Here is a 26,684-nt window from a genome sequence, read left to right on the forward strand (position 1 = left end):
GAACCGTGATATAGAGTCCAGCCGATGAATATGCAGTTCCAGAGTTTGGGTGCAGAGCAACTGAAAGTTCTGGCACCCATCGTGCTGAGTTTAAAAGCTGGACCAGTGAGTAGAGAAGCTGTGGAGGATCGTAGAGAACAGGTGTGGGGTATAAGGATGAAGAAGATCTGAGAGGTAGGAGTGAGCCAGATTATGACTGGTTTTGAATGTGAGCAGTCGAGTTTTATAATGAACTGGTTGTTGGACAGGAAGCCAGTGGAGATGAATAAGCGAGGGTGTGATAAGGTCAGTGGACTTTGTGTGAGTAATAAGTCTTGCAGCTGAGTTTTGAATAATTTGGGGCCGGTGGAGAAGTTTGTCAGATACGTCAAAAAGGATGGCGTTACAGTAGTTAATACGGGAGCATGAAGACGTACTGGAGTGATGTGATTTGAGAAGGAAGGGCGGAGTCTAGCAATACTGCGAAGGTGGAAGAAGGCGGTATGTGAGATGTTATTGACGTGAGGATCGATATGATACCAAGGCTCTTTGTTTGAGAGGAAATGTTAACCGTGCCGTCGTCAATGGTAATAGTGAAAGGGGCAGTTTTGGAGAGTGTGGACTTAGACCCAGTCAGAAGAACCTCACGTTTATTGCCAATGAGTTTTAAGGAATTATTAGCCAGCCAAGTTTTGATGTCTTGAAGACAGGTAGTGAGAGCAGGGGGTTTCAGCGAGGTGTTTGGTTTAGTGGAGATATAAAGCTGAATGACATCAGCGTAACAGTGAAAATGCACTCCACGGTGGCGGAGAATATGTCCAAGGGGTGAAAGGTAGATGACAAAGAGGAGTGGTCTCAGCACCGATCCCTGTGGTACACCCTGACTAACCGACTAAGGCCGATTCTAACCGGACCTTCTCGACCTGAACAAACTGTTTCATGTCGTTGAGGTAGGCTAACCTCGATGTCCGCCAGGCGCCCTAATAACAGTGAATGGGAGATGGTATTGAAGGTGGCACTGGGGTCGAGGAGGACGAGGATGGACAGAAGGCCAGAGTCAGAAGCACAAAGGAGATCATTAATGATTTTAACAAAGACTGTTTCAGTGCTGTGTTTGGGACGAAACGGCTCGTTAAAGGAAGGTTAGAAATGGGCCGGTAATGATTAAAATCATGAGGATCTGCACCAGTTTTTTTTCAGAATTGGTGTCACGGAAGCAGACTTTAACGAGGAGGGAAGAGTGGCAGTCGACAGCGAAGAGTTCATCATAGACGTGATAATAGAATACGGTGGTAGGAAGGGGATCCAGTGAGCAAGTAGATGAACTGAACTTGGTAATGAGTTCCTCGACTGATGAAGGATTGTAGGCGAGAGAGTGGTGGAGGGCGGCAGTTCCAGTGTGTTCCACAAGGGGGATTAGCTCGTTACAGAATTAGAAGAGGCCAGTAGTTGATGAATGTTAGGGATTTTAGAGCTACAGAATTTCAGAAAGGTAGAACGTTCACTGGTGGTGTTGAAATGAGAAGAAGTATTTTCTGGAGGCTTGAGAAGTTGTTGACAGTGGAGAAAAAACTCAGTGTATTACTTTGTCCAGAACTAATAATATTAGCGTAGTAGGATGTTTTGGCAGCATTGATTGAATTCTTATAAGATATGAGGTGATCAGAGTACATCTGTTTAGGTATATTAGGTCCAGGTACAGGTGCCTTTGGCAGATATGACCGCTTGCAAATGCTTTTTCCAGCCAGCTACTAGTTCCTTGCAGGACGCTTCTAAAAGTACAATGCTGCAAATGGACTCATGTTGGTCAGTCACTATATACCCATTGTATTTTCTTCATTACCTTTAAGAATATAACACATTGTGAGGTTGAATGCACCCTTTGTGTTTTTCATGATGAAAAGTCACGACATAATCGATTTTATATCATCATATTACCCACCAATTCAATATTTCTGAGACTAATACATCTCAAATCTCAGGCTTATTTCGAATACAATTTCTTACCACAACCCACTCAGAAACTTCACATAGCCTAAATGTGAGTCCCCTTAATCACATGAAATCCAATATCACACTAATATTAGATGATGGACTAAAATCGAATTATTACCTCAACTGTTAGGTTTGAGCAATGAGTTATATCCCAAGGTCTCATGTGTAGTACACTAGTACACACACACACACACACACACACACACACTAGAAGATCATTTCCTGCTATAATGTGTCTCTTAAAATATATAACACATTATAAACTAAAATGTTAAATGCATTGGCTTTTCAGATGTTACTGAGTTTTTCACACATATAGCTGCTTTACATTAAATCAACAGTGCTGTTTGGTGTCAGAATTAGAAAGGACATGTTACCTGTGTTTTAATTTGCAGACACGTGATTAGGTTTAGGCTGCAGTTTTGACAAGAGACAGCAGATGGAGACAAACACAAACACTTCACTGTTTTCGGGTTAGGGCTCATCAGGATTTACAACGTATTTGAGGAACGAACACTACAGGCTTACAACAGTCTGTAGACTTGGCCTAGGCTTACAGGCTTGTCTGAATTCTAATACAGTTTTATAATGAATTTGATGAATTGAATTGTAATCATCAACCGGTTGTTGTGGTATAAGAAGAATAAAACGACGTATTGTTATTATTGGAAAATAATCAACGTCAGGGTGGAAATCAGACAGATGACACCATCCCAGCATGGATTGTTTTCAGTCTCCATCATGTTTTCATAGTTTTTACAGATTTTTAAAAAATTACTATTTTAAATAAATAAATACATAAATAAATCATCATCATCATCCATCTATGTTCTGTGCCGCTTATCTTACACAGGGTCACGGGGAGCCTGATGTGTATCCCAGGGGACTCGGGGCACAGGTCGTGGAACACTCTGGATGGGGTGCCAACCCATCACAGGGCACAATTGCACACACACTCACACACCCATTCACACACTATGGACAATTTAGAGATAGCAATCAGCCTACAAGGCGTGTCTTTGGACTGGGGGGTGAAACCAGAGTGCCCGGAGGACACCCTTGAAGCATGAGGAGAGCATGCGCACACAGGGCAGAGGCAGGAATTGAACCCAAAACCCTGGGCGTGTTAGGTAATAGTATAATAATAACGACAACAACAACAACAATAATAATAATAATAATAATAATAATAATAATAATAAATAAGTAAATAAATAAATTTTTAGATTGACTCCAAACAGGCTGTAAATGCATATATATATATATATATATATAAGGCAATTGTTGACACTATCTCTTCCACCCCACAAAGCCAGGTCTACTTTGTTTTTATTCAATGTTGAGAAAATCGACCCGATCCCTTACATCCCCCTCCTTCCCCGTTCTGCCCCTAACTACGAAAATCGACACGCTCCCTTACTTCCCTGTGATGTTGTTGAATGTTGAGCGAGACAAGCACAGGCGCTACCGCGGCTCGCGCTGATCACTGAGAGCTCGTGCTTGGTCTCGAAACGATACACGGCGTTTAATCGTAGCGGATTAATCTCCAAACAAGGGCAGAAAGGTAAGCGAGTGGAGAAGCAGTGTGTGTGTGTGTGTGTGTGTGTGTGTGTGTGTGTGTGTGTGTGTGTGTGTGTGTGAGAGAGAGAGAAGCGCTGCGGTGCTGTTATCGCTGGCCTTACAGCAGAGCCGCGCGTGAACCTGCTCCTGTGTCGGTTAATCCCTGATACATCAAGGTGATCTGGATCAGAAATCAACGCGTGTATGTAGTCTGTGTTTGTTAAGGTCATGCACCCTGTCATGTCCGATTGTCATGCAGAAGCTTGGGGCTCCTCTGTGTCCATGATCTCTAGGTTTAGGTCGTTCTGTCACTGTGAAATGCACAGTGATGGTTTTGATCAGCTGGTGTTCTGCTCTTAATGTACACTACAGTGTGTGTGATGGACTTCAGCATGGCTGATGTTATCCACCTGGGGTCAATACAGTGAGACCTGGTACAGACATGCATGTTTGAATGATCACGTGCTTTCCTGTATCATATAGGCCAGCGAGGTTGTTGACGTCATGTGGAAGTGAGACCATTCCCGTGTATAGGTTTGTATGCTGTGTTGGAGGGTGGTGCATCGCCTGCCGCCTCACAGCTCCAGGGTCAGCGGAGCTTGGGTTATAACCGGCGTGGGTTTCCTCGGGGTTTCCCGGTTTCCTCCCACCTTGCAGAAACACGCCATCACGACACGTGACTCTAAATCGGCTTTAAGTCGCGCGTTCGGTGCTCCCAGGGATCTGCACTCGGAACCCATCCGACGTATGATGACGTCATGTCAGTTGCTTGAGTAGCGTTGTTCGACTCAGCAAGCATGAAGGGGTTGTCACGTGCCTCACGTTAACAGTTGATGGTCTAAAACCACTGTCCACCGTCGACGACTTCAGAAAAGCTTTATGTACGTGTTCATTCGTTCATCCAGGCAGACAGTTTAAACCAAAGCGACCGATGGAGGTCAAATCCAAGCCCGTCGATGAATGAGTCTTAATATTGGCACCCGCTGGATTCATCCTGATTCTCCACGTCCGCTGTCCGCTGTGCCCGGGCCCACGTGGTTGCTCTTAAGAGTTCCACGAAAAAAAAAAAAAAAGGTTCTGCCGAATTCTCAGCCTTGCTTCAGTAAATAATCTCACCTGGAAATTGTAGATTTGTATCATGTAATCATTAGGACTGTCCTGTTCTCCTCTCAGGACTCTCATTCACTATATCTGCTCATACGGAACATCCCGTTACTCTTCTCCAGCTGTATACCGTATTGATTTATACCGTAATCGTACTGTTCCGTAGAGGTCGACCGATCGATCGGTTTTTCACTGATGATCCGATTGTTGGAACTATTGCTTATCGGTAAAATCCACACCGATGGGTTTTTTTTGCGGTTGCGTCTGGTGCGGGAGAAGGGTCTGCTGTTATTCTACAGTACGAGAGCGGCCTCTAGAGGCGAAATAAAAACTGACCAAATTTGTTGTGTTATTTGAAGTGTTTTTTGTAAAAAAAAAAAAAAATAATAATAATAATTTTGGACATATATCTTTTATTTATTTTAATATTTATTAATAGTTACTATACTAATACTTATATTTATTTCATTAAAAAAAAAAAGTACAGTACATTTTACAGTCAGTACTGTTTATTTTTCGAATACAGTTCAGCAATATTTGATTTTGAGTGTCATGTTGTCATTCGGTACCAATTTTAAAAACGCTTCCCGAAAGAGAATATTTGTTGTTGTTATTATGATTATTATGATTATTATGATTCCTTGTGTTGTTTTCTTGCCTTTTTTCTCTCTCACCTTTGGGGAAACTTGTTCAAACGCAACCGAGAGCGAACTGAATTACGACCGCATGTACAGGTGCATACACGTGTCTAGGATAACAAACACATACCTTGAGAGGTTTAACGAGATTTTCCATCCATGCCGTGCGGTTGGACGCCGTTTCTTGTTACAACACACCTGATTCAGCTCCTCGGCTAATTCTAAAGTTCTCCTGAATCTTATCAGAGAGAGAGATCACCTGGACCGGGACTGAGATACACCGCTTGAGGCAGCGATTCTCGAATTGGTCCTCGGGGACCGCCGGACCATCCGCAGTTTTGCCTTCTTCATGGCTTCCAGATGACTCGTAAGAGGTATTTAGTGATAAATCATGATGATATCAGAGCAGTGAGGTAAAGCTCACGTCCTGGTTTACATGTCTGTCCATCTTTCTTGCGAAGTGCATGTGTTCGTTGAGTCACATTTCCTTACAGTATGTAAAACCAGCATGACTGAAAGGCAAAAACCTTGAGAGCGTACAAGCGTCCCGTGTTTGTGATTTCTGATTTGGAATTTGTGGTGTTTTATCTGTCGAAGATAAGCAGCGCAGCGTGAGAACATCACTCCAGACAGAAACCCATATGCAGGTGCTGCTGTGGTTCAATGAAAACGTTCAAGAAGAGGCTTGTCCCTGACTCTGGGTAGCACAACTCTTCATTTAACAGCGTTCTCTTCAGTAGCAGTTGGGTATCATGGATCGTTTTGGTTTTTCTTCAGTGTTCAAGGTCTTTCCTGTTTTTCTTGAGTGTTAAGCTGGTGCTCCTCGCTGATGACGTCATGTTCTTCCTTCTCCGAACGAATGGAAACGCAACAATTTGCATGTTGTTTCGCTGACATCCTAGAAACTGGCTTGTTTTAGAAATATTTGGATGAAAATGTACTCGGAGGAAGGCATGATTTGCCAGTGTTCTCTCTATACACACAAACAGAAGAGCTTTTTACGTTCCAGAGCTTATGTAAATCTACAAGCGGCAATGCTTCAAAGGTCAGAAGAGATGAATGGATGGTGTGTATGTATGTGTGTGGGTGTGGATGGATGGATGGATGGATGGATGGGTGTGTTTTGGCAGTGTATGGTCTCCTGGGCAGCAAAAATGGAAGTGTTTCCCAAACTTCTAAAAATCTTCATCAGCGCTCGTGAATATTCTGAAGAGGTTCAACAGCGTTGAAACCGAACGCTTCCGTGTGATCTGAGTGGATGGATTTGTGTTGTTTCCGTTCACGCCTCCTTACGCACAATTGAGGGAAAAAAAAGAAAGAAGGAAAAACGTGCACATATCTCCCGTCTGTCTCTCCAGTGTCGTCTTGTGGCTTTGGCTGTATGCATTGACCCAGCACTTTGGCGCTACGAGCTGAACGCCATTTTAATGTCGATATTTTAAAAGCTCTTGATTTGATTAAGCCGCGAGTGAGCTGGCCCATGGGGGTTGAGTCATTTCCAGGCCTGAAAGCCGAGTGCTTCTTGAGTCCGCGCTTCGGTCAGATCTGTTCAGCCGAGATGTTCGCTACAATCCGCTGACCAATTCCCAGAGAAACCAGCTATTGATCATAGGAAGATGTTAAGCGACCTCCGTCTGCCCCGGCATGTCGCAGTTAAGTTTGAAAATCTGCTCGTAATTCTGAATTAACGGCACATTTCGGTTCCCTGTTGGCTCGTTGTTCTTAGGAGGAGAAGACAACGTCAAAGTTTTTGGAGGCTCATGGTTAAACATTATTTTAGTTACGTCTCTGGTTGTTCATTTACGCCTTTGTTCCCCGTCTTATTTATATGAAGTCTATTTCCTGTTGTTTAATTACGTGTCATTGGAATGTACCTAGCGATTGAATTGGAAATGTAAAAAAAAAAAAAAAGCGCATGTCTTTTATCAAGTGAAAACGTCTTGAATCTTATATACAGTCCCCTCCGAAACTATTGGAACGGCAAGGCCAGTTCATGTTATTTGTGCTGTACACAAAAGATGGAGATGAGACGAGAGTTTAGGATTTCAGCTTTTGTTTCCTGGTGTTTACATGTAGACGTGTTAAACAACATAAACCCTTTCGTATCAGACCGCCCAATGTTTAGATAAGCAAAAGTATTGGAACAGATCAGTTTTGAGGTAAATAAAAGTCAATAACACTTAAGAATGACTGCATCAAGCCTGTGCCTCATTGACATCACCAAACTCTTGGTTTCTTCTTCTTTTCTGCAGCTTTTTTCAGTTGTTTGTTTCGGAGGGTTTCTCCCTTCAGTCTCGTCTTCAGGAGGTGAAATTCTGCTCAATCCTTCCACTTTTTCCCCCTGATGAAGTCCTGTGTTGAGTCTGAAGTGTGTTTTGGGTCGTTGTCGTGCTGCATGATGAAGTTCCTCCTGATTAATTCGGATCCGTTTCTCTGTAATTTTTCAGACAGAATGTTCCTGTAAACTTCTGAATTCATTCTGCTGCTTCCATCATGAGTTCATCATCAATAAAGATTAGTGAGAATGTTCCAGAAGCAGCCATGCAAGCCCAAGCCATGACGCTACCTCCACCATGTTTCACACATGAGCTTGTATGTTCTGGATCGTGAGCAGATCCGTTCTTTCTCCACACTTTGACCTTTCCATCACTTTAGTAGAGGTTCATCTCGGTTCCAGAAAATTTGTGTCTCTGTATTTCTTTGTGAATTCCAGTCTGGATTTCCGATTCTTTCTGCTGATGGGCGGTTTACATCTTGAGGTATGGCTTCGATATCTCTGCTGTCTAAATCTTCTTCGAATGGAAGATTGTGATACTTTCACTCCTGCCCTGTGGAGATTGTTGGTGATGTCACTGACTGTTGTTTTTGGGTTTTTCTTTCACAGCTCTTGCATCAGCTGCTGTTGTTTTTCTTGGCCGACCCATTCGGTGTCAGTACACCAGTGGTTTCTTCTTTTTTTTTTTCTTTTCTTTCCTTCCAGTACATTCCAAATGGTTATACTGGCTATGCCCAATGCTTGTGCAATGGCTCTGATTTATTTCCCCTGTTTTCTCAGCTTCAAAATGGCTCGCTTTTCTCCCATAGACAGCTCTCTGATCTTCACGTTGGCTTATCCATTTTAACAATAAATACAGTCTTCACATGTGAAGCTGAAGGAGTAGATGTTCAGAACTATTTATTGTTTATACAGGTCAATATAAAAGAGCACACCTGGGTAACAAGAAACACCTGTCAGTCATATGTTGCGGTATTGTTGCCCGCCTACAAATCGGGTGATCCGATTACAAAATGCACTGTGTTCTATGACGTTAAACACGCCTACACATAAATACCAGGGAATAAAGGCTGGAATTCTAAACTCTCGTCTCATATCTGTCTTTTGATCTCAATCCCAAGTGGTTAGTTATTATCTGTCGTTTCATCATGCAGGTCATCTTGTTCTCGAGAAACCGGAATGTCCTTTGTCCTGAAAACTTTCCCATGAAGGAAAACCTGGCCATTCCTTTCCTTTATTCCTTTGGAAGATCATTTTATTTTATTTTTGTAATTAACACTTTTATTGATTGGAATATCACTTTAGAAATAATTGCTTTAAAATTTTTTTAAAAAAGGTAAAATTCTTCTTCTTCTTCTTCATATTATTATTATTACTAGTTTTTATATCCATGAAGCCAAAGTGATGACCCTATTTACTGTATGTCAACGCTCCACCCACAGGTTTTTATACATTTAGCACGACAGTGGACTTTTTTTTTCTTTTTCTTTTTTTTATCTCCCAGAGGACGGGGCTTTCGGACCGCAGCCTGTCAGTTATCGACTAAATCACTTCAGTTGCATTTGCTGATTGAATCATGGGCGTTATTTGGCGCGTTGTGGCTTTAAGGCCCGACAAAAAATGCTTTCATGACAGTTTCTGCGCGTTTTTTTTTTTTTTTTTTTTTTTTTTTGTGCTCAGTTTCTGTAATGTCAGATGCACATTTTCAGGAATCGCTGTAGTGTACGTCCTGTACTGCTAATCCTGGTAGAAATTTGGTACTTCCAATGCTGCATGGAGGGGAAAAAATATCCTGGAAGAGAAAAAAAAAAAAGTGTTCATAGTCTTGCACGTAGAGAGTAATATTCAGGGGAGAGAATGAACTAGAACTTTTGAAGGCAGAGATTATCCATTATCAGTCTCACACGTTTGGCTTATATATATATGTATAAGAAATATTCAGTACAAATGAGAAAGTTGTGCCCCTTTGACTTGTACTTAATGGCTAACTGGTTCTGCTTCCTTTGTGCTGAATGAAACATGTGGTTTAGCTTTTTAAAAAAAGAGAAGTGGAGTTAGAATATAACTTGGTTAAAAATTGAAGAACCGTTCTTGAGTGAGAAGAGAAGAAAGCACACAGTGCTGCTGAGTTAGACAGGAAATGCTGAATTATTTATTTAAAGTCAGAGATGTCAGGTCTGATTTGGTTTGTGTGTGTGTGTGTGTGTGTGTGTGTGTGTGTGTGTATTCATAAGCCAGTTTACCTGTAATAATTTATGACTAACCTGGATTTTTTTTTTTTTTTTGCATTAAATTATTTTATTATTATCATTTTGTACGTTTTTTTTTTTTTTTGAAGTGAAAGGAACTTTATTGCAATGAACTATTATTGAATTCTTAACTTAGCTTTGTGCACCCCTCCCCAGCATGTTAATCCTATTAACATTTTTAATTGAATTCCGCAATTACGTTCATTTTAATTCAGTCAGAATGATCGGATTATGACGACTGCTACTTCTGGAAAATCTTTTCCATTTCGCTTTTCCTAACCACCTCGTGTTCGAAGAACTGCGGATTACAGATCCTGTAATCTTCCACCTTATCAGTTACCGAGTACAACAGGAGCAACGTCAGGAACAACGTCATCAGAGTGCTGTTACTTTCGATGACGAGCTTGTTTTGTGGGTGTGTGTTTAATGTGAGACTGATGTTTGTCTGGCAGTTAGTGAAGTTCCGTGTGAACCTAACTACAAAAAAAAAAAAAGGCAATGTTCACAGCAATCTGAAACCTATAAAACGGCAGCGAAATGGCGGAGGAACGCTTCCTGAATGTGGTGAGAGCGAAATCCTCCCGTAATGCAGCTAGTTGAACTTGTACCTAATGTAATTGGTATGTAAAATGTACACAAACCTACAAACTCTCCTTGGATGTGTTCTTTTTTTTTTCCCCCCTATAAACAAATTGGATTTTCATGAACGCATTACATTTCTGGTGTGAATTCTCCTGCAAAGGATGTACGAGTAAATTTGTTCGTGTCCAGCTTGATAAATGAGGCCCAGTGTCAAGAAGCAGCTTTGTAGAAAAGCCAGAGGCGACCGAGGCAAAGAAAAAGTAGCTGGACAGAACAGAAAATGTCCGTTAGCCAGTTAGCATATATGCTATAAATCGATTTATTTATATTTATAATTTGTAACATTTTTACACATTTTCAGCATTCGGTACGACCTCTAAAATTTCACACTTCCAATTTCAGACTATGCAGTTGTTGTTTAAATAAATAAATAAATAAATAAATAAATAAACGAAAACGCCGTTAGCGGTGCTGTTAATCTCTGTTAGTGTTTGCATGTGTTTTTATATTCCTTTATGAATAAGTCCATCCATCCATCCATCCATCTTCTACCGCTTACTCCTTTTCAGGGTCACGGGGAACCTGGAGCCAATCCCAGGGAGCATCGGGCACAAGGCGGGGTACACCCTGGACAGGGTGCCAATCCAGCGCAGGGCACAATTATGAATAAGTCTTTTATGAATAAGACTGCGAATGTATATTGTGACTCACTTGTACTGTAGTGGTGGAAAAATAAACGTTCCAGCCTTTAGGATCAGTGTGAAGACACTGTTGTTGTTGTTGTTGTTGTTAATATGAATGTAAAGTATAGCGCTGTACCGTGACCCTGTCTTCCTCTGTATTCACTGTAAGTGTTATTATAGTATAAAGAAGAAGTTTTGTATTGTTCATAAGATGGACGCTGTATATTTTTCCTCTAGAAATTTCTCACAGGTCACCGGCAACATGAAGGTCTTTTAGCTCATTAGCTAGATAACACTGCGGAGATAAGACGCACACATACAGGCCTGTCCTGCGCAGGCCTAGTTTCTATGCAGGAAGAAGAATATCATTCAGCACTCGAGCTTCCTCTAGTACACACAGCGGCGCATATTCACAGTATGAGCTAGGAAAGACTTTTTAAAATTTCTTTTAGATTTATACCGCTAGACTTTTAAACTCTTACAGGATTTCAAGGAGGTCCCCTCTTCAGTAGAGTCGTGATTTACTTAAAACCACATGGTCTACTGTTAACCCTCTTACCCCTAAGTTCCCACAGTATTATGAGTTCCTGGGCCAAAATCAACATGTTAATTTTAACATTTTTAGGCCTTGAAACAACTCATAATGATGTATTTGTGTAATATTACTTTGAAAATGAAGCCGTTCAGTGTTTTTACTAAACTTAGAGCACAATTCTTAACGAGAGAAATTAAGAAAAAATGCTCGCTAAAATCCTTCTACTCATTTAGAAGTACCATACGAGCATCAGCGTGGTCAATGCCTTTATAAATAATAAATAATCAATAAATAAATGCATTTTAGCGCCAAACGTCAAGTTTCTGGTGATAATCAGAGCAGCAGGTGGTGTTTTCACGAATGCACAGAGATGGTCAGGTTCTGACTCCAGACCCCTGCAGTGTCAGTCGCACTGGTTGATGCTGAAGATGAAGACGGATCAGGGTCTGAATCAGGAGAGTTTGCGTCTCTATCAGTTTCGGTTTCTAGAATCCTCGCTCTCGCCTGTGTAACTGTGTATGTTTTTTCTTTTTTTTCACTGTTTTAGATGTACCTGTGTTCACTGTAGGTGTGACTTTAGCTGGAACACGATTAGCTTTTCGCTTTGGAATTTTTAGTTCACTTCTACTAGTACACCAATATTCACGCTTGGATCAGCTTCATCGTAATGCCGGCGTAATAACGTGATCACGTCGTGACGTCATCAACCTTCCGGGTCAAAAAATAATAATTAAATAAGTAAGGAATCATAGCAGAGTAATGCCGGTACACCGGCCTTACGGGGATAACGTTTACACTGTAAAGCCGCTATATCGGCCTTACGGGGATTTGGCATAGACGACCAAGCCGGTATATCGTCCTTACGGGAACAGATCAAAGACGGGCAAGCCGGTTTTTCGGCCATACGGGGTAAGAGGGTTCTTTAACCCTCTTAAGTAGGAGATACTGTACTATAGATGCTTTGATGTGCCAACAATAAGGGCTCGAAAATAAATAAATATATTTAAAACATACAGTAATGGTTGATATTAAAGTATGCGCTGTATTATGTTTGTATGGAAAGTCAATACAGAAAAAAGTAATATTGTGGATGTTTCTTAGGCATGGATTGGACTGAATTGTGTCTCTTAGAGAGTATTCTCTGAGAAATTGGACCTGGTTTGAGGCACTATTTAAATGTGCCGTATTGTATTATCGGCGTGCGTTTTCGTAACGTTTCACGCAAAGCTTCCGCGGGTGATAAATAAATGAGCTTTACCACGCAGGGGATGTTGGCTCACAGTGATGGGTTTGTCTGTCAGTGCATGCCGTCGGCTCCTTTCAACTCAGCAGTGTGTAATGTGTTCCAAACCTGAGCAGGAATCCGATCATTAATTATTTAATGTAACGAAACCCCAAGCTAAATGAATTGCTTCCAGTTGTTGTCGATGTCGCCCGGAGACCCATAAGCAGTGTACACTTCAGTATAAAGTGTAGGACGGTTGGAGTCACCAGTGCTTTTTAACGTGTAGAGCTGTAACGTTGACGAGGTACAACTGTTCAGAGCTGCTATAATATACACCGATCAGCCGTAACATTAAAACCACCAGCCGAATATTCTGTAGCTCCGCCTTGTGCCACTAAAACGGCTCTGACCTGGCGAGGCATGGACTTCACAAGACCTCTGAAGACCTGCTGTGGTATCTGGCACCAAGACGTTAGCAGCAGATCCTTTACGTCCCGTAAGTTGTGAGGCGAGGCCTCCGTGGATCGGACTTCTTTGTTCCACAGATGCTCGATTTGATTGGGAATTGGGGAATTTGGAGGCCGAGTCAACACCTTGAACTCTGCGTCATGTTCCTCAAACCGTTCCTGAACATTTTTATCCTGCTGAAAGAGGCCAGTGCAGTTAGGGAATACCGTTACCATGAAGGATTGTACTCGGTCTGCTACAACGTTTAGGTAGGTGGTACGTGTCAAAGTAACATCCATATGAAAGCCAGGACCCAAGGTTTCCCAGCAGAACATTTCCCAGAGCATCACACTGCCTCCACCAGCTTGCCTTCTTCCCATAGAGGATCCTGGTGCCATCTCTTCCCAACGTAAGAGACGCACACGCACCCGGTCTCCACATGATGTAAAAGGAAACGAGATCCATCAGACCAGGCCTTCCTTCTTCCGAGCAGCGATGCTCTGTGTGTTCTGACACCATTCTGTCATAGCCAGCATTAACTTGCCCATTTTTTCCTGCTTCCAACACGTCAACTTCGAGAACTGACCGTTCACCTGCTGCCTAATAAATATACACCCCCCCCTCCTCCCCCGACAGTTGCCAGTGTAATGAGATAATCAACGTTCTTCACTTCACCTGTCAGTGGCTTTAATGTAATGGCCCCTCGGTGTAAGTGATGAGAAGGAATGCACGATCCTTTAGCGTTGTGGTGCTAAAGGATGTTCAGGATGTTCTTATTTATATATTTTATAATTTTTTTTAAATTATTATTTATTTTTTTTTTTCTGGATTAGAGTTATAACCTTGGTACATAAATAAAGAATTTTTTTTTCTACTTTTTTCCCCCTCTAGGGGTTCTTTAACTGTCTTCATGAATTTGTCTTCAGTTTTCTAACGAACTATGGGTACATCTCAAATCGCATGCTAGCATATTAAACAGTTCGGTAAACCAATACGGGTCTTGCTTGTATGCTTGTCGCATTCAAATTTGCATGTTGTGTGAGATGTAAGATGTAAGATGAGATCGGTGAATCTGAATGGGATGTAAAACAGGAGGGGTTCCCTAACTGGCGAACTGAAAATACATAGGCCTACACAATATAGAGTTTGCATTTTCGGTGTTGCAGAAACTTTTTGTAGGCTAAAAGCTACCACGATGCAGGAAAACATTGAATAAGAAGTTGGTTCGGATACAGTTTTTTGTTTGTTGTTGTTTGTAGAGAAACCAGGAATTACTGCAGGTTTCCAAAAACTGCGTCTGTTTTTGCTCTTTTTCCCCAGCTAGATAGTTATGAGGAAAAAGAACAACCAGTGAACATTTAGCTAGGTGATTTAGCTAGTCATTCTTAAGGCTTAGCAGTGGTATATCGCTAATAAGCTAAAAGATATTCAAGTTGCCTGTGAGAAATTTCTAGTGGAAAAATATACAGTGCTTTAAAAAAAAAATTATATATATATATATATTGCTCTTTTCCCAGCTAGATATTTAAAACCACAGTGAACACTTAGCTAGGTGATTTAGCTAGTCATTCTTAAGGCTCAGCAGTGGTAGCTAGCTAATAATCTAAAAGACATTCGAGTTTCCTGTGACCTGTGAGAAATTTCTAGAGAAAAAAAAAAATAGTGTTTTTATTATTTCTTTGCTCTTTTTCCTGCTGGACATTTTAAAAAAAAAAACAACAGTGAAAATTAGCTAGTTTCATTAGCCAGTCACTCTTAGCGCTCAGTAATGGTAGCTAGCTAACAAGCTAACAGTAGCTGAAACACTCCCTTGTTTCTCTTCCTCTCTGGCAAAATAACCGGTGTACAGTCTAGCGATAAGCACCATGAAGAATTCATCCACATGTTCGAGGAAGTCCTAGCCGAATCTTTTTAATACCGCTGTAATTAAAAATGATGTTGGAGCTTTGACTATGACCACACAGTTGTTCACTTTCCTTTGTAAATACCTTCAAGGCTTTGACTTTCTATCACTTTGATTTCTACATCCCAGAGCATGAATGTATTTCGCAAACCGATTTACCGCACATGTTTTTGAAAGGCGAATGATGACAGACTTCACTTTTCAGAAGTCAGAGATTGCGATGTCAGAGGTCGTGTCTTTAAGAGCAGATTTTAATGCCAGATTAGAGGTGAAGGGGGTTGTAGGACCAGCTTTTGCAGATTACAATCAGTGATGTTTGTTGCTATAGAACTTGAAGCAAGTGCTGGTTTTATCTCAGAGGTTCATTTACATGTAGTGGATGTAGAAATACAAACATGACGTTTCTGATGATCATCCACCATTTTGAATATCTCCTAGTTTTACCAGAGGAACGTTTCTTGCAAGCTGATGAATGTTGTCTGGAAGCGTTGTGGACTCTGCTCAACTTTTTACTGCTTTCACGGCATCTTATTTCTGAACTGAAGTACACTGCAGCTTCTTCTTGAATTCTTATATCCACATATACTGCATTTACTCACTCATTGAGTCAGTCATTCACTCGGTCGTGTCCAGACCTTGACGAGTATGGTAATTCCGAGCATGGTTCAGCATGGCTTCCATAAAGCATATGTTATAATACAGTTAATGATGTTTGAAGAAGGAAAAGCCAAAAAAAAGCCTGCATTTTAGATATGCCATGGAAACACGCTCTGACGGCTGCATGTTTGTAAGTCACATGACCTATGGCTTGTTACTGTACTCCTCAACGCCATGCCACTAACTCAGCATTCCAGATTATGCCGACCTTGCTAGCTCCATTTCCTGAACGCTTTTCCGTCCACTTCCTGTTGATGTTCACCAGGTTTTGACACGTTAAATGCCTTATCAGTTAAAAAGCTTTGGAGTTGACGCTTGGTCGTCGTTTGGTTTTTATTCGGTTACCGTCTGGCGGGTCTGGCGGGCGTCAGTCATTAATGTAGGTTTGTGTGTCACCCATCAGCACCCTGCCAACAACTGTCCTTCACTGACTGGTAAATAAGTGAAGAGGGAACACAGTGGAGCTATTTAAAACCTATGGATCCCTGCTGAGGACAGCAACACTCGGTTCTTGCACAGTGATGGCGGTATCGTATGACATATGACAGGAGCATACGCTTCCATTTTTGATTTGTTCAGATTGTTAGCCGTATCAGTTTTTAGGTTTTATTGAAGAATTGACCGTTCTACACGGTCTGAAGACATCTTGGCAAGCTTCTTGGTTAATTCTCAAATTGTTTTGCCATGTACATGAATTGGCCAGTTTAGTAGACAGGTGATATTTCTTCCTTTTGTGCATTTTTTAAAAGCTGTCACTGTCAGTGCTGTACTGAGATCCACCTCCCGAGTAATATCTGTTCATTAGTGGTCTTGTGGTAGTACCATTTCATTGCTGGTATTGGTTAGGGGGAGGTGGTGGTGAACACTGAACGTTGGTTGCCTACGATACAGTCGGCGGAACCGCCAAAACTGATTCCACAGAATGAAAGACCTTACCACAGAAACCTAATATTGCGTCACCATCCTGAGCAGACATTTCCTGCTTTCCTGTTTTGTGCATTTGGCTAGATGCACCTCCTGGCTCCATGGTTTGGTGTGAAACAATGGTCTTCTTGATTCAGTGTGCTCACTAATTTGCTAATGTTTTTGGCATTTCTAATGTTTACGGTGTTACTTCTATGAGGACAAAATTGTGCTCGGCTTGGGGAAGTTTAGCCTTCAAAGATCGGGTGGAGATCAAGTCTGTGGGTGTGGCGGAGCTTGTAGAAGCTTGATGATTCCAAATGGTCCGAAGTGGTGGTGTTTTTTTTTCTTACATAATACATGCAAATTGTCTTCATTTCTGTAGAATATGAGCTCTGTCCTTCAATTCCATGGTATCCAATCCTAAACTGTTAATGATCATGGCTATGTTTGTGAACAGTTTTATTTTCCATCTCTTGATACTGTACTTCAAGTTGTGGCTCGCTATTTCTGGGTTCTTCCATAATCCGATTCTCTCTTTTTCTCTAGTGTGTCTCCATCAATATGGATCATCCAGTGTGGATGCATCTCTCGCTTGATTGACGAGCAAGAGGGATGGGCCGTCTACAGGAAGAATCTTATTAGGTGGAGAAGACCCAACCCTCAATCCCACAAGTCTCGATCATGAAACTCGACCCATCCTGAACTCTGCCTGTACACAAACACCCAAACATGGCCTCCGTATACTTATGGAAGCTGTCGTCCCAGAAGCTAGGCTTCTTCCTGGTGAGTTTCGGCTTCATCTGGGGTATGATGCTGCTGCACTTCACCATCCAGCAGAGGACGACGCACGAGAGCAGTGCCCAGCTACGCATGCAGATCCTCGACCTGAGCAAGCGCTACATCAAAGCTCTGGCCGAGGAGAACCAGGGCGTGATGGACGGACCTTACGTGGGGACCATGACGGCATACGGTGAGATGCGGGAAAGATTTCTTTTCTTCTGTTACATTTCTACGTGTTTATTGCTGTTTTTGTTGAGCTCATGTGAAATTGTTTTCACATCTACTTCATCTCAAGGTTGATTTCAGATACATTTCACTGTGAACAAAAGAGCAAGCGTTCTGTTTCTCGCTCGCTGTTTTTCCTCGAGGTCGTATTAATGAGATATCCAACGCTGAAGGAGGAAACAAACGTTAGACTAAAAATGCAGCTGTGCAGTTTAGATCTGATGAGTTAGGGGGCGTGGCCGGCACCCAGCTCAGCTAGTTAGTGACTTATGAGATGACGAGGGTGATGGCGTTGACTACGTGAATAGCATGAACGGTGAAGTTTAGAACCTGCACAGAGTAGAGCCACTATTCTCTTAAGTTAAGTGTTGTTTTGTTTTTCTGTGGTCAGCTGTTATTTTCTCTTGCCTATTTTTATTTATTTTTTTATTTTTAATAAAACCACCTCAAACAGTGTATTTTGGCCATTCTAATGCTTTGGCTATGATTAATTTATGATGATATTCCAGCCTCCTGGGGAGCTGCTTTACTGGCACGATCCAATTAGTTACAGACTGCAGCGTATATTTTGAGCCGAGTCCTCTAGGATCAAGAACGGTCTTTCAGCCAGTGTTTTTCTTCTTTTCCAAAACCCAGTACTCGGTGTAGGTGTGCTGAGAGCTGGAAAATAGCGGTAATGTTGTTTTGTACACCTCAAGGCAGTACATTTGAAAACTGTTTAGGTTAAACAAGCAGCTATTGTCCGAGGTGGTCAGGCGACGTGTGCTCAAATAAATCTGGTGAAGAAACGCTCTGCGTGCGCTGTACGTGTGTGCTGCAAGCAACGTTGATTATTTTTCATGTCATTAATGTAGACGAGACCTTATAATGATTGACGTTAATCCAAGCCGCAGCATTTGTTTACAGTTCAAACTGCAGATAAGCGTTTGGGGTAAGTGTTGATCAGTCCTGCACGTCGGCTCGGAGGAGTTTTATCCCGTTCCTCAGTACAGAACAGCTTCAGCTCTGGGATGTTGTGGGTTTCCTCACATGAACTGCTCGCTTCAGGTCCTTCCACAACATTTCTACTGGATTAAATTCAGGACGTTGACTCGGCCGTTCCAAAACATTAATTTATTCTTCGTTATGTCTCGGTTGTTTAATTGTCTACATTGAGGACTTGTGTGACCTTTAAAGCACCTTTCAAGCACCACTGTACATACCTGTTTTCCACCATGCTACAGTGTTGGCTTTTTATTCGGCCGGTGATCCATGAAAGTTTTTTGGGGTTTTTTTTTTTCCCCACCTTGTGGGCTCGACTTTCATCTGCCTTGGGAGAAATGTCAAAAGTCTAGAGTGTTCCGGTGAGAACATTACTGTGTTTTGCGGGGTAACGTTAGCCAAGCACCTTAAGCTCCGGTACGTACAGTGGAAATAGTCACCTGGCACACCAAACCCTGTACCTGTGGAAATGAAATGTTTGTAGTACAATACACTAATCCTCTAAACCTTGTTAATTCAGATTACGTTATTAGAGGAAAGCTGGCTAGGTTTGTAACTTTCCAGTGCTTTCGTGACTTTAAGCTTTTAGCTCTGCTGCGTTCCACTAACACCGCTGTAATGTTTTAAGACGTAGCCCAAAACAATTCACTTCAGCTGGAAGTTAATCTCGCTAAGATTTAGCTGATTATTAAAGTCTTAGGAATGCCTTGACAGATCTTTGGAAAAGCACGGCGGGATTGTTAGACTGCATTGCAGACACCTGACATGTCCTTGGTGGAAACTCCGACTTTTTTAAAGCTTAAAGGTTAGTGCACACTGATTAATTTTTTAGTTATTTAATTTTTTTTTTTTTTTAAGAACTGCGAGTCGTTACCGTTTGTTGTCGGTGCCGTCAGGCCTGAACAGCACACTGAGTGCTGAATGGTACACCCTGGCGTCACTTTCACAACGCCGCCTAAAAGTCTTCATCGGAGCCTGGTCCAGGAAAATACCTTTGCTTCAGAATGAGCTCTGGACGCCAGTGGAAAGCTGAATATCCAAAACCGTTCTGTACAACAGGAAAAAGCCGTACGTACTTCCCATCACATCTTCATTATGCTGTTATCATTGACCAGCTCATTAAATCCAGGATTTCAAAGTTGTCAGCGTTCCAGTTCCAAAAGTGTCAAGGCTGTCCGAGATCTGGCGTATGTTGAATGTGGTATTTTTATGTGACTGATAATTACACCATGTTTAACCTGCTTTACTTGCTTTTCCTCCCCCCTCCCCACCACACACACACACACACACACACACACACATCCTTCCAGTTAATCCTCTTTTACAATCCGTTCTCTCTGAAGATAATCTTATTATTATTATTATTATCCGATTATTAAGGTTTTAAGAATGCAGTGAAAGTTCTTGAGGAAAGTCAACGTGGGAAATGAATGTGTCTGTGCAATAAAGCCGTATCGTTTGATCCAACGCGCCCAGGGTAAGACTTAAAAAGAAATACATAAAAACAGAAATAGGCTTTGACTTTGGTATTGATATTGGCATTACCGATGTTACTGGCTCTCCTTTAAATGAGCTTAGTGTTACACCTTGGCCTCACCTTCACAATGCAACCTCAGTTAAAGTTTAAATTGGGTCCTGGTCCTGATTAGAAGCCGGAACACGCCAACAGCGAACGAGAAATTCAAACAGACCAGCGCTTCAACACGGTTGATGAACAGCGTTCAACATTGAGGTTGAAGGCTGAACGCTGTTGAGGCTTCTCCATGCGGCGAGACTGTGGGTTTTGTCCTTGGCCCAACGTTTACACGCGACGTCATATCATATTGTTTAAAAGTTTGCATTCTTGTTACCGTGGAGATCGTAATGCAACGATGAATGAATAATTAATTATTCAAGTCATTCAGTACAAACTGTTTCGTAGTTTCCATCCCAAGCTTTTGAGCAGGATGATCGGGGGGGGGGGGGGGAGTATGTTGTGTCATTCTTTAATAATTAAGCGTTTAATCACTTCAGCCCTCCTGGTCATGGATTATTTTCCTATAAAAGCAAGTCCCTATGTTTTTTTAAAAAAAAATTATTATTACTAAGCATGCTCATCCAATACAGTAGATATCATTTATTGTGGAAATGTAGTCCTCGTCTTTGACCGAGCAGACTGTCTGGGCCTTCTCTTGATGCGCGCTGTCAGGAAGTTGTTCGGTTAATTTATCAGTGTAAGGAGATAGCCGTCTGATTTTTATCTCGAGTCTGGGGAACTCGCGTTCTCTTCGGCATTGTCAGTTAAACTTGATACTTCTGGTCTCTTTCACGGCTCCGAGGTGGTACCTTTTGGCTCATTTGATCAAGGTCTTCAGTGTATATGGGCAGATTTGAAACGAACCAGAGCTCGATGTGACGCGTTTATGCTCCATCATCACACAAACGTTTGTGGCGATGAGGGACATGACGCGTCTCGGCCCAGGTTTGCAGAAAACCTGCCGTAATTGTGAAAAATTGCAAGCTCCTCTGAAGATTTCTTTGATTTTGGGTTGATTTCTGCCATCGCAGGATCCTGGAGGGACTGGATAAAGTACTGCTATAGTTCTGTAAGGCATAGTTCAGACGAATTGCCGTGGCGTGGTTTGAGAAGAAGGAAACACTCCGTGACATGCTGTTGTAGAAAAACAAAACGTTTCGGAGTTTCTCACACGCACTCCGCACTGGTGCCCGGTCACATCACACCACCCTGTCGTCGATTACTTTCCTATAACGGCATGCCGTCGAGTGTTTTTGTTCTGGAGTAACGTCGCAAGTCTTCATTTTACACGAGAGGAACAGAGCCGAACCGCTAACACAGAGAGAGCAGTGAAGTCGAGGAGTTGTGTCTCCTTCAGAGCGGAGTGAGCCGGAAAGCTCAGTCGACTGCAAAGCCAAGTATCAATTTCACGGAGGACTAAAGAGAGGATGAGAGAAAGAGAGACAGAGACGACGGCGGTGGTGGTGGTGGTGGTGGGGGGGGTTGGGGATTGGATGGTTGTGGGGGAGAAAGTATAGATCGCAATGAGGTTGGTAATCCCAGACGAGCTCCTTCATTCTCAACCTTTCATGACCGTAGCCCATGCAGTGTGTATCGAATGTCTTCAGGCAGAAGTAGAAACCTCGTTAGGTTTTCATTATCGAAGACTAACTGCAGTGCTAGTCCATTACCCAAGTTTCAGAGCGGTGTCACTTTTGGCAACAACAAAAAAAAAATAATGGTGTTTTCACTGTGATCTTAGATCGTCTTGAACCTCTGGGTATCTCCACACTGTCTTGTTTACTGACGCCATGATGTACAGTATCGTAGTGGTGTTTTTCCTCTATCCCACAATGCCATCTGTTATGGTGTATTGAAGTGGAATTGCATTTTAATAGAAGAAATAGAAATACAGGTACCGAACTGTACTTTTTCTTGTTCATCTTTTGTACCTTTTACGAGGTAGCTTATCACATGGAAACGTCAATATTGTAGTGTATCTTTAAACATACTTTAAGGTACATAATTGGACCCTAAGGGACCACGTTTAATTGTAACTCTACTTCAAGATGCACCACATCCCTGGTTACGTACTAAAGGTACAGAAGATGTACCGTTGAGGGTACCACGTCAGTGTGCAGGACAGAATAATCCCCCGTTTCCAATAACTGACCTCAGAAGCACTGAGTCATTATTATGAGCCACCATCATGTGGTTTGGTGTGAGAGCATCAGGAAGTATAGATTTCTTCCGAGTGGGGGAGTGGGGGAGTGGGGGGGGATCGGGGCACACACCAAAAAAACGAAAAAAATCCTGCTCCTATTTTTAATTTAGTCTGGATTCCATTAAAAAGATGATCCATCTCTTGTAGATGGATAGACAGATGGATTTATTCAGAGGGATTTTGCAGTGATGATGTGTGATGATACGCTCGGCAACCCGTGCCACGGTAATATGGATTGTGTCACGTTTTTCACATCTGGCTGTCTCATTGGAAGAAAATCCTACTGGATTTACAGTATACGAAAGATGGAGAGAGATGGAAAGGCGTGTTCTTATAATGAAATCTTTCTCCGTGGCATTACATGAATCCGGTATTACAGATTTCTGGCTAGACGATACTTTACAGAAGTCTCTGTAGCATCTATGTCAAATATTTTTTAAATGGGCTTGGCTCGGTTTGCAGGCCAGGTGTTTCGCTCAGGATCTGAGATTAGGCATGAGTCTGGAGACTCATCACAAGGATATAGGGTTTGAATGCAGGGATAGAGATGTTGGCTGTCATGGAAGTTCATTTTGCAAGGAAAAATAAGACTGGGGAAGTGTCAAGGGGTGGAAGTTGTTTGGGTTGAGTTGAGGTTTAGTTGTGTTTGAGATGGGTTTCTGGTTGAGTTTGAGTTAAGTTTGGTTTGAGTTGACTGAGTGGTGTTTGAGTGGAGTTTGAATGTAATTTGATTGAGTCTGAGTTATGTTTTCGCTTGAAATGTGTTGAGTTAATGTTTGAGTCTGAGTTGAATTTGAGTTACAAGTTGAGTTTGAGTTGAGTTCCTTGAGTTGACATTTTATTACAGTACACCTATAGGATTTGATTCGCGTCTGAGTCACGGTTGAGTTTCTTATACTGAGTCCGAGTGGAATTTGTGTTTGAACTTCAGTTTGAGTTGAGTATTAGGTTTGAATTTGAATTGAAGTTGAGTTTGAGTCAAGTTTGAGTCGAGTTACCGAAGTTAAGCTTGTATTACGCCTATACAATTTGATTCGAGTTTGAGTGACGGTTGAATTGAGTTTCTTGAATTGACATTTGAGGTGAATTTGAGGTCGTTTGAGTCGAGTTTGAATTGAGTATTATGTTGAGTTTGAGTTGAGTTCTTTAAGTTAACATTGCGTTCCACCTATAAAAAATGTATTTAGTTTGAGTCAAGGTTGACTTGAGTTTCTTACGTTGACATTTGAGTCGGAGTTGAATTCGAGGTTGAGTTTGAGTTGAGTTACTTAAGTCGACACTTGAGTCTGAGTTGAATTTGAGTTGAGTTTCGTAATTTGACGTCGTATTACGCCTGTAGTCAAATTGAAGGTTGTGATTCAACTGGCCAGAGCCGTGTATGGATTTTATTGTATGCTGCTCTTAAATGAATTTTAAACGTGAGCGTCCCATTCAGGTTCAAAACCGAAATTCTGCATTAACACAAAAAATGAGCTTGTTTTATTGAATTATTGGTGTTTATGTGTGTGTGTTTGTTTGTCCCACTGCCGTGACATTCCAGTAAAATAATACTGCATATGCATCACAGACTTTCATTTTGCTCGCTTTATCTGCTGAAAATCAATCATGTTATTTCTTGCAGAGAGAAAACAAGCCCCGTACTGTAGCATGTAATCCTCCTCCATACCAATAATAATAACCGTGTCTGAAAACAGGCCTGCTATAGAGGACAGCATTATCCTCTGTAGGATACATTATACTGAGACAAAAGCCCAAAGCTGAGCTATTTATTCCTCTGAAATCATTATTATATGATAGAACAGGCTCGGAGTCTTCATATCCCTCCTCCCAGTCAGCGCTGTCCGTTCTGAAAGCTAACACAGAATAAACTGTTAGCTTCTGTGTAATTGACCTTGAGGCTCGCTCCTGGTGCAGTCTGAGAGCTGGAGAGGGGGATGATGGGATGGTAAAAGCCTCCTCTCTCTCTCTCTCTCTCTCTCTCTGCCTTCTGACAAGTTCTGCAGCGCGCACACACACACACACACACACACACACACACACACACACACACACACACACAGGTTTGTCATCCTGTCTAACCTTTGAGCAAGTTGTTGAGCACCTTTGTCTCTCTGTCTGTCTCTCATATTCTACTTCTCTGTACTTGTATATATTTCTCTCTCTACCGCCCTGTCTGTCTGTCTGTCCATCTGTGTGTCTCACGCTGTCTCTCTTTTGATCTGTCTTTCCCTCTGTCAGTCTCGCAACTCTTTGTCTGTCTCATTCTGTCTGTCTGCACCTATCTGTCTGTCTCTCACTTGATCTGTCTCTCTCACTCGATCTGTCTACCTATTTATTTAACTCTGTTTGTCTATCTATCTATCTCCATCTCTCTATTTATCTCTCTGCTGTCTCTCTCTCTCTCTCTCTCTCTCTCTCTCTCTCTCTCTCTCTCTCAGGATGGTCAGCATTATTATCACATTTAACCCAATTCTTCATTTTTCTCTCTCTTCTTTTTCCCCTGTTAGTATGAGCTGAAAGACGGCTGACGTATCGATTGCTCTTCTTCCAGCTCGACTCGATTATCTAAGAGTTACTGTTATATCAGAGCGTGTTTGAGAATCCGTCTGAAGAGCGTGTGTGTGTGTGTGTGTGTGTGTGTGTGTGTGCACAGTCAGTGTGCGTTTTAGTGCTTTTCTACCAGACGGTGTGGCGCAGCACGACTCGGTAAATCATTCTCGATCTCACATTTTGCCGGTATTTTCACGTCCAGGCGATCCGGACCGTGACTAAGTACCCGTGCTGAGTTTAGTGACCACGTGAGCCGAGCTGGGACACGCGTGTGCTGCTACCGTTGATTGGACATCACAGTGTGGTCTTGATGATAACGTCCTTGTCTGGAACTGCGTCTGTACCGGAGCACCGATCTTCAGTAGTGCCGTGACCGACTGCTAATGATTCTCTCTCTTCTCAGATGCCTTTTCCTCCAGGCAAAGCAAAAGCCCCTCCGTCCTGAAGACTGTACTGTAGGGGAAAACGTACTGACTGTTACGAAGTGCTGGCACTGGAGACTCCTTCCCTAAATGTTTGATTAAAAACCCAACAAATCAACAATCAGTACAAAGTTTTCTTTGTTAATGTTTGTTTATTATTCGGCTTAGAGTTTGTGGCGTGTCCTGCATACAATTCCCTGTGCATGAGGTGTTACTATAGAAACGATAACAGCGTCCGTGAATAGACTCTCTTTGGATTTCTGACCCGCTTCTTTTGTCTTGTAGACCTGAAGAAGACTCTCGCTGTGCTGCTGGACAACATCATGCTAAGGCTGTCCAAGCTCGAGTCCAAAGTGGACACCATCATCGTCATCAACGGTTCGGCCTCCAACCTGACCAATGGCACGGCGGCTCCTGCGCCCAGCTCTCCCAATGCCGAGAAGGTCAACGTGGCAGGTATGTGTCCGATTGACTCATATATATACTAAGGGAATTTGGCCTAGTGTATGTGTTACCTCATATTTATACCCCTGTGAAACAGGAAGTCATGGTCGAACAATTTCCTGTTCCTAGTCACCCAGGTGTACTAAAAAATAAAAGTCAAACATCAATAGGAATATACGTCAATATATTTTCCTCATATGAATTCATAGGGGTGCCAATAATTAATTTGTAATTCATAATAATGAGTCATTTGTATAGCCAGACAGAAAGAAAAATTTGAACTAATAAATTTAAGTAGAAATGTAAAAATAAATAAATAATTAAAACAATAAACTTTTTTCTTTTTCCCTTTTTTTTAATCCCATGGAAATATACTTTATTAGGTACAAATCCCTAAAATAATACTTCTGCCGAACTGACATTGTGCTTGCACAATGAATATCGATAAGTTTTGTTAGAAAAGATTTTAAAATCTTTTTTTTTTTATTGTTTGGGACGTGTCTATAAATAGCTCCCACTTACCTGGCACGACTTCGAGCAATTTTAGTCAAAAGCTTAGTCCACTTCCTCTGTAACAATTCCTAAAATACCCTGGCAGCGTTCTCCGTCGCCCTTTTCCTGCGATTGTGTGCGTTTTCACAGTGCTCGCGTGACTTCATTCCTACCGGTACCTCTTTTTGTTTTTCTTCTTCTTATTGTTTTAAAGCGTCTGAGAAGAAACTCTGCGTTTCCCAGACATTTGTGATGGGTTGTGTCACGTGAGAAATATTTTAGTTTAACGTGTGAGATCTCACTCGGGACGTCTGTCCGCGTGAAGTACGTTTG

At 42.0% G+C, this 26,684-nt stretch overlaps 1 protein-coding gene and 1 long non-coding RNA gene across 3 annotated transcripts in view; one reads left to right on the forward strand and one right to left on the reverse strand.

Moving 5' to 3' along the window:
• Positions 1 to 3,388: 3,388 nt before the first annotated feature.
• Positions 3,389 to 26,684, forward strand: part of mgat5 (alpha-1,6-mannosylglycoprotein 6-beta-N-acetylglucosaminyltransferase) — an 84,931-nt gene continuing 61,635 nt past the window's right edge. Inside the window, exons 1-3 of one of the 2 annotated variants that reach the window (XM_053617383.1) lie at positions 3,389 to 3,538; positions 17,285 to 17,708; positions 25,701 to 25,871. In XM_053617383.1, coding sequence (XP_053473358.1) covers positions 17,468 to 17,708; positions 25,701 to 25,871 — 412 coding nt within the window. In that variant the 5' untranslated portion in view covers positions 3,389 to 3,538; positions 17,285 to 17,467. Of the gene's footprint in view, positions 3,539 to 5,561; positions 5,651 to 17,284; positions 17,709 to 25,700; positions 25,872 to 26,684 lie in introns of those variants that run through there. The other variant, XM_053617384.1, reaches the window with a different exon arrangement.
• The window catches only part of LOC128603151 (uncharacterized), a 34,690-nt gene continuing 17,203 nt past the window's right edge, over positions 9,198 to 26,684 (reverse strand). The window contains exon 4 of the long non-coding RNA XR_008384979.1: positions 9,198 to 9,343. This is a non-coding gene — a long non-coding RNA (uncharacterized LOC128603151). The remainder of the gene's footprint in view (positions 9,344 to 26,684) is intronic.

This window comes from Ictalurus furcatus, chromosome 27 (genome assembly GCF_023375685.1).
Source record: "Ictalurus furcatus strain D&B chromosome 27, Billie_1.0, whole genome shotgun sequence".
NCBI classification, from domain to species: Eukaryota; Metazoa; Chordata; class Actinopteri; order Siluriformes; family Ictaluridae; genus Ictalurus; species Ictalurus furcatus.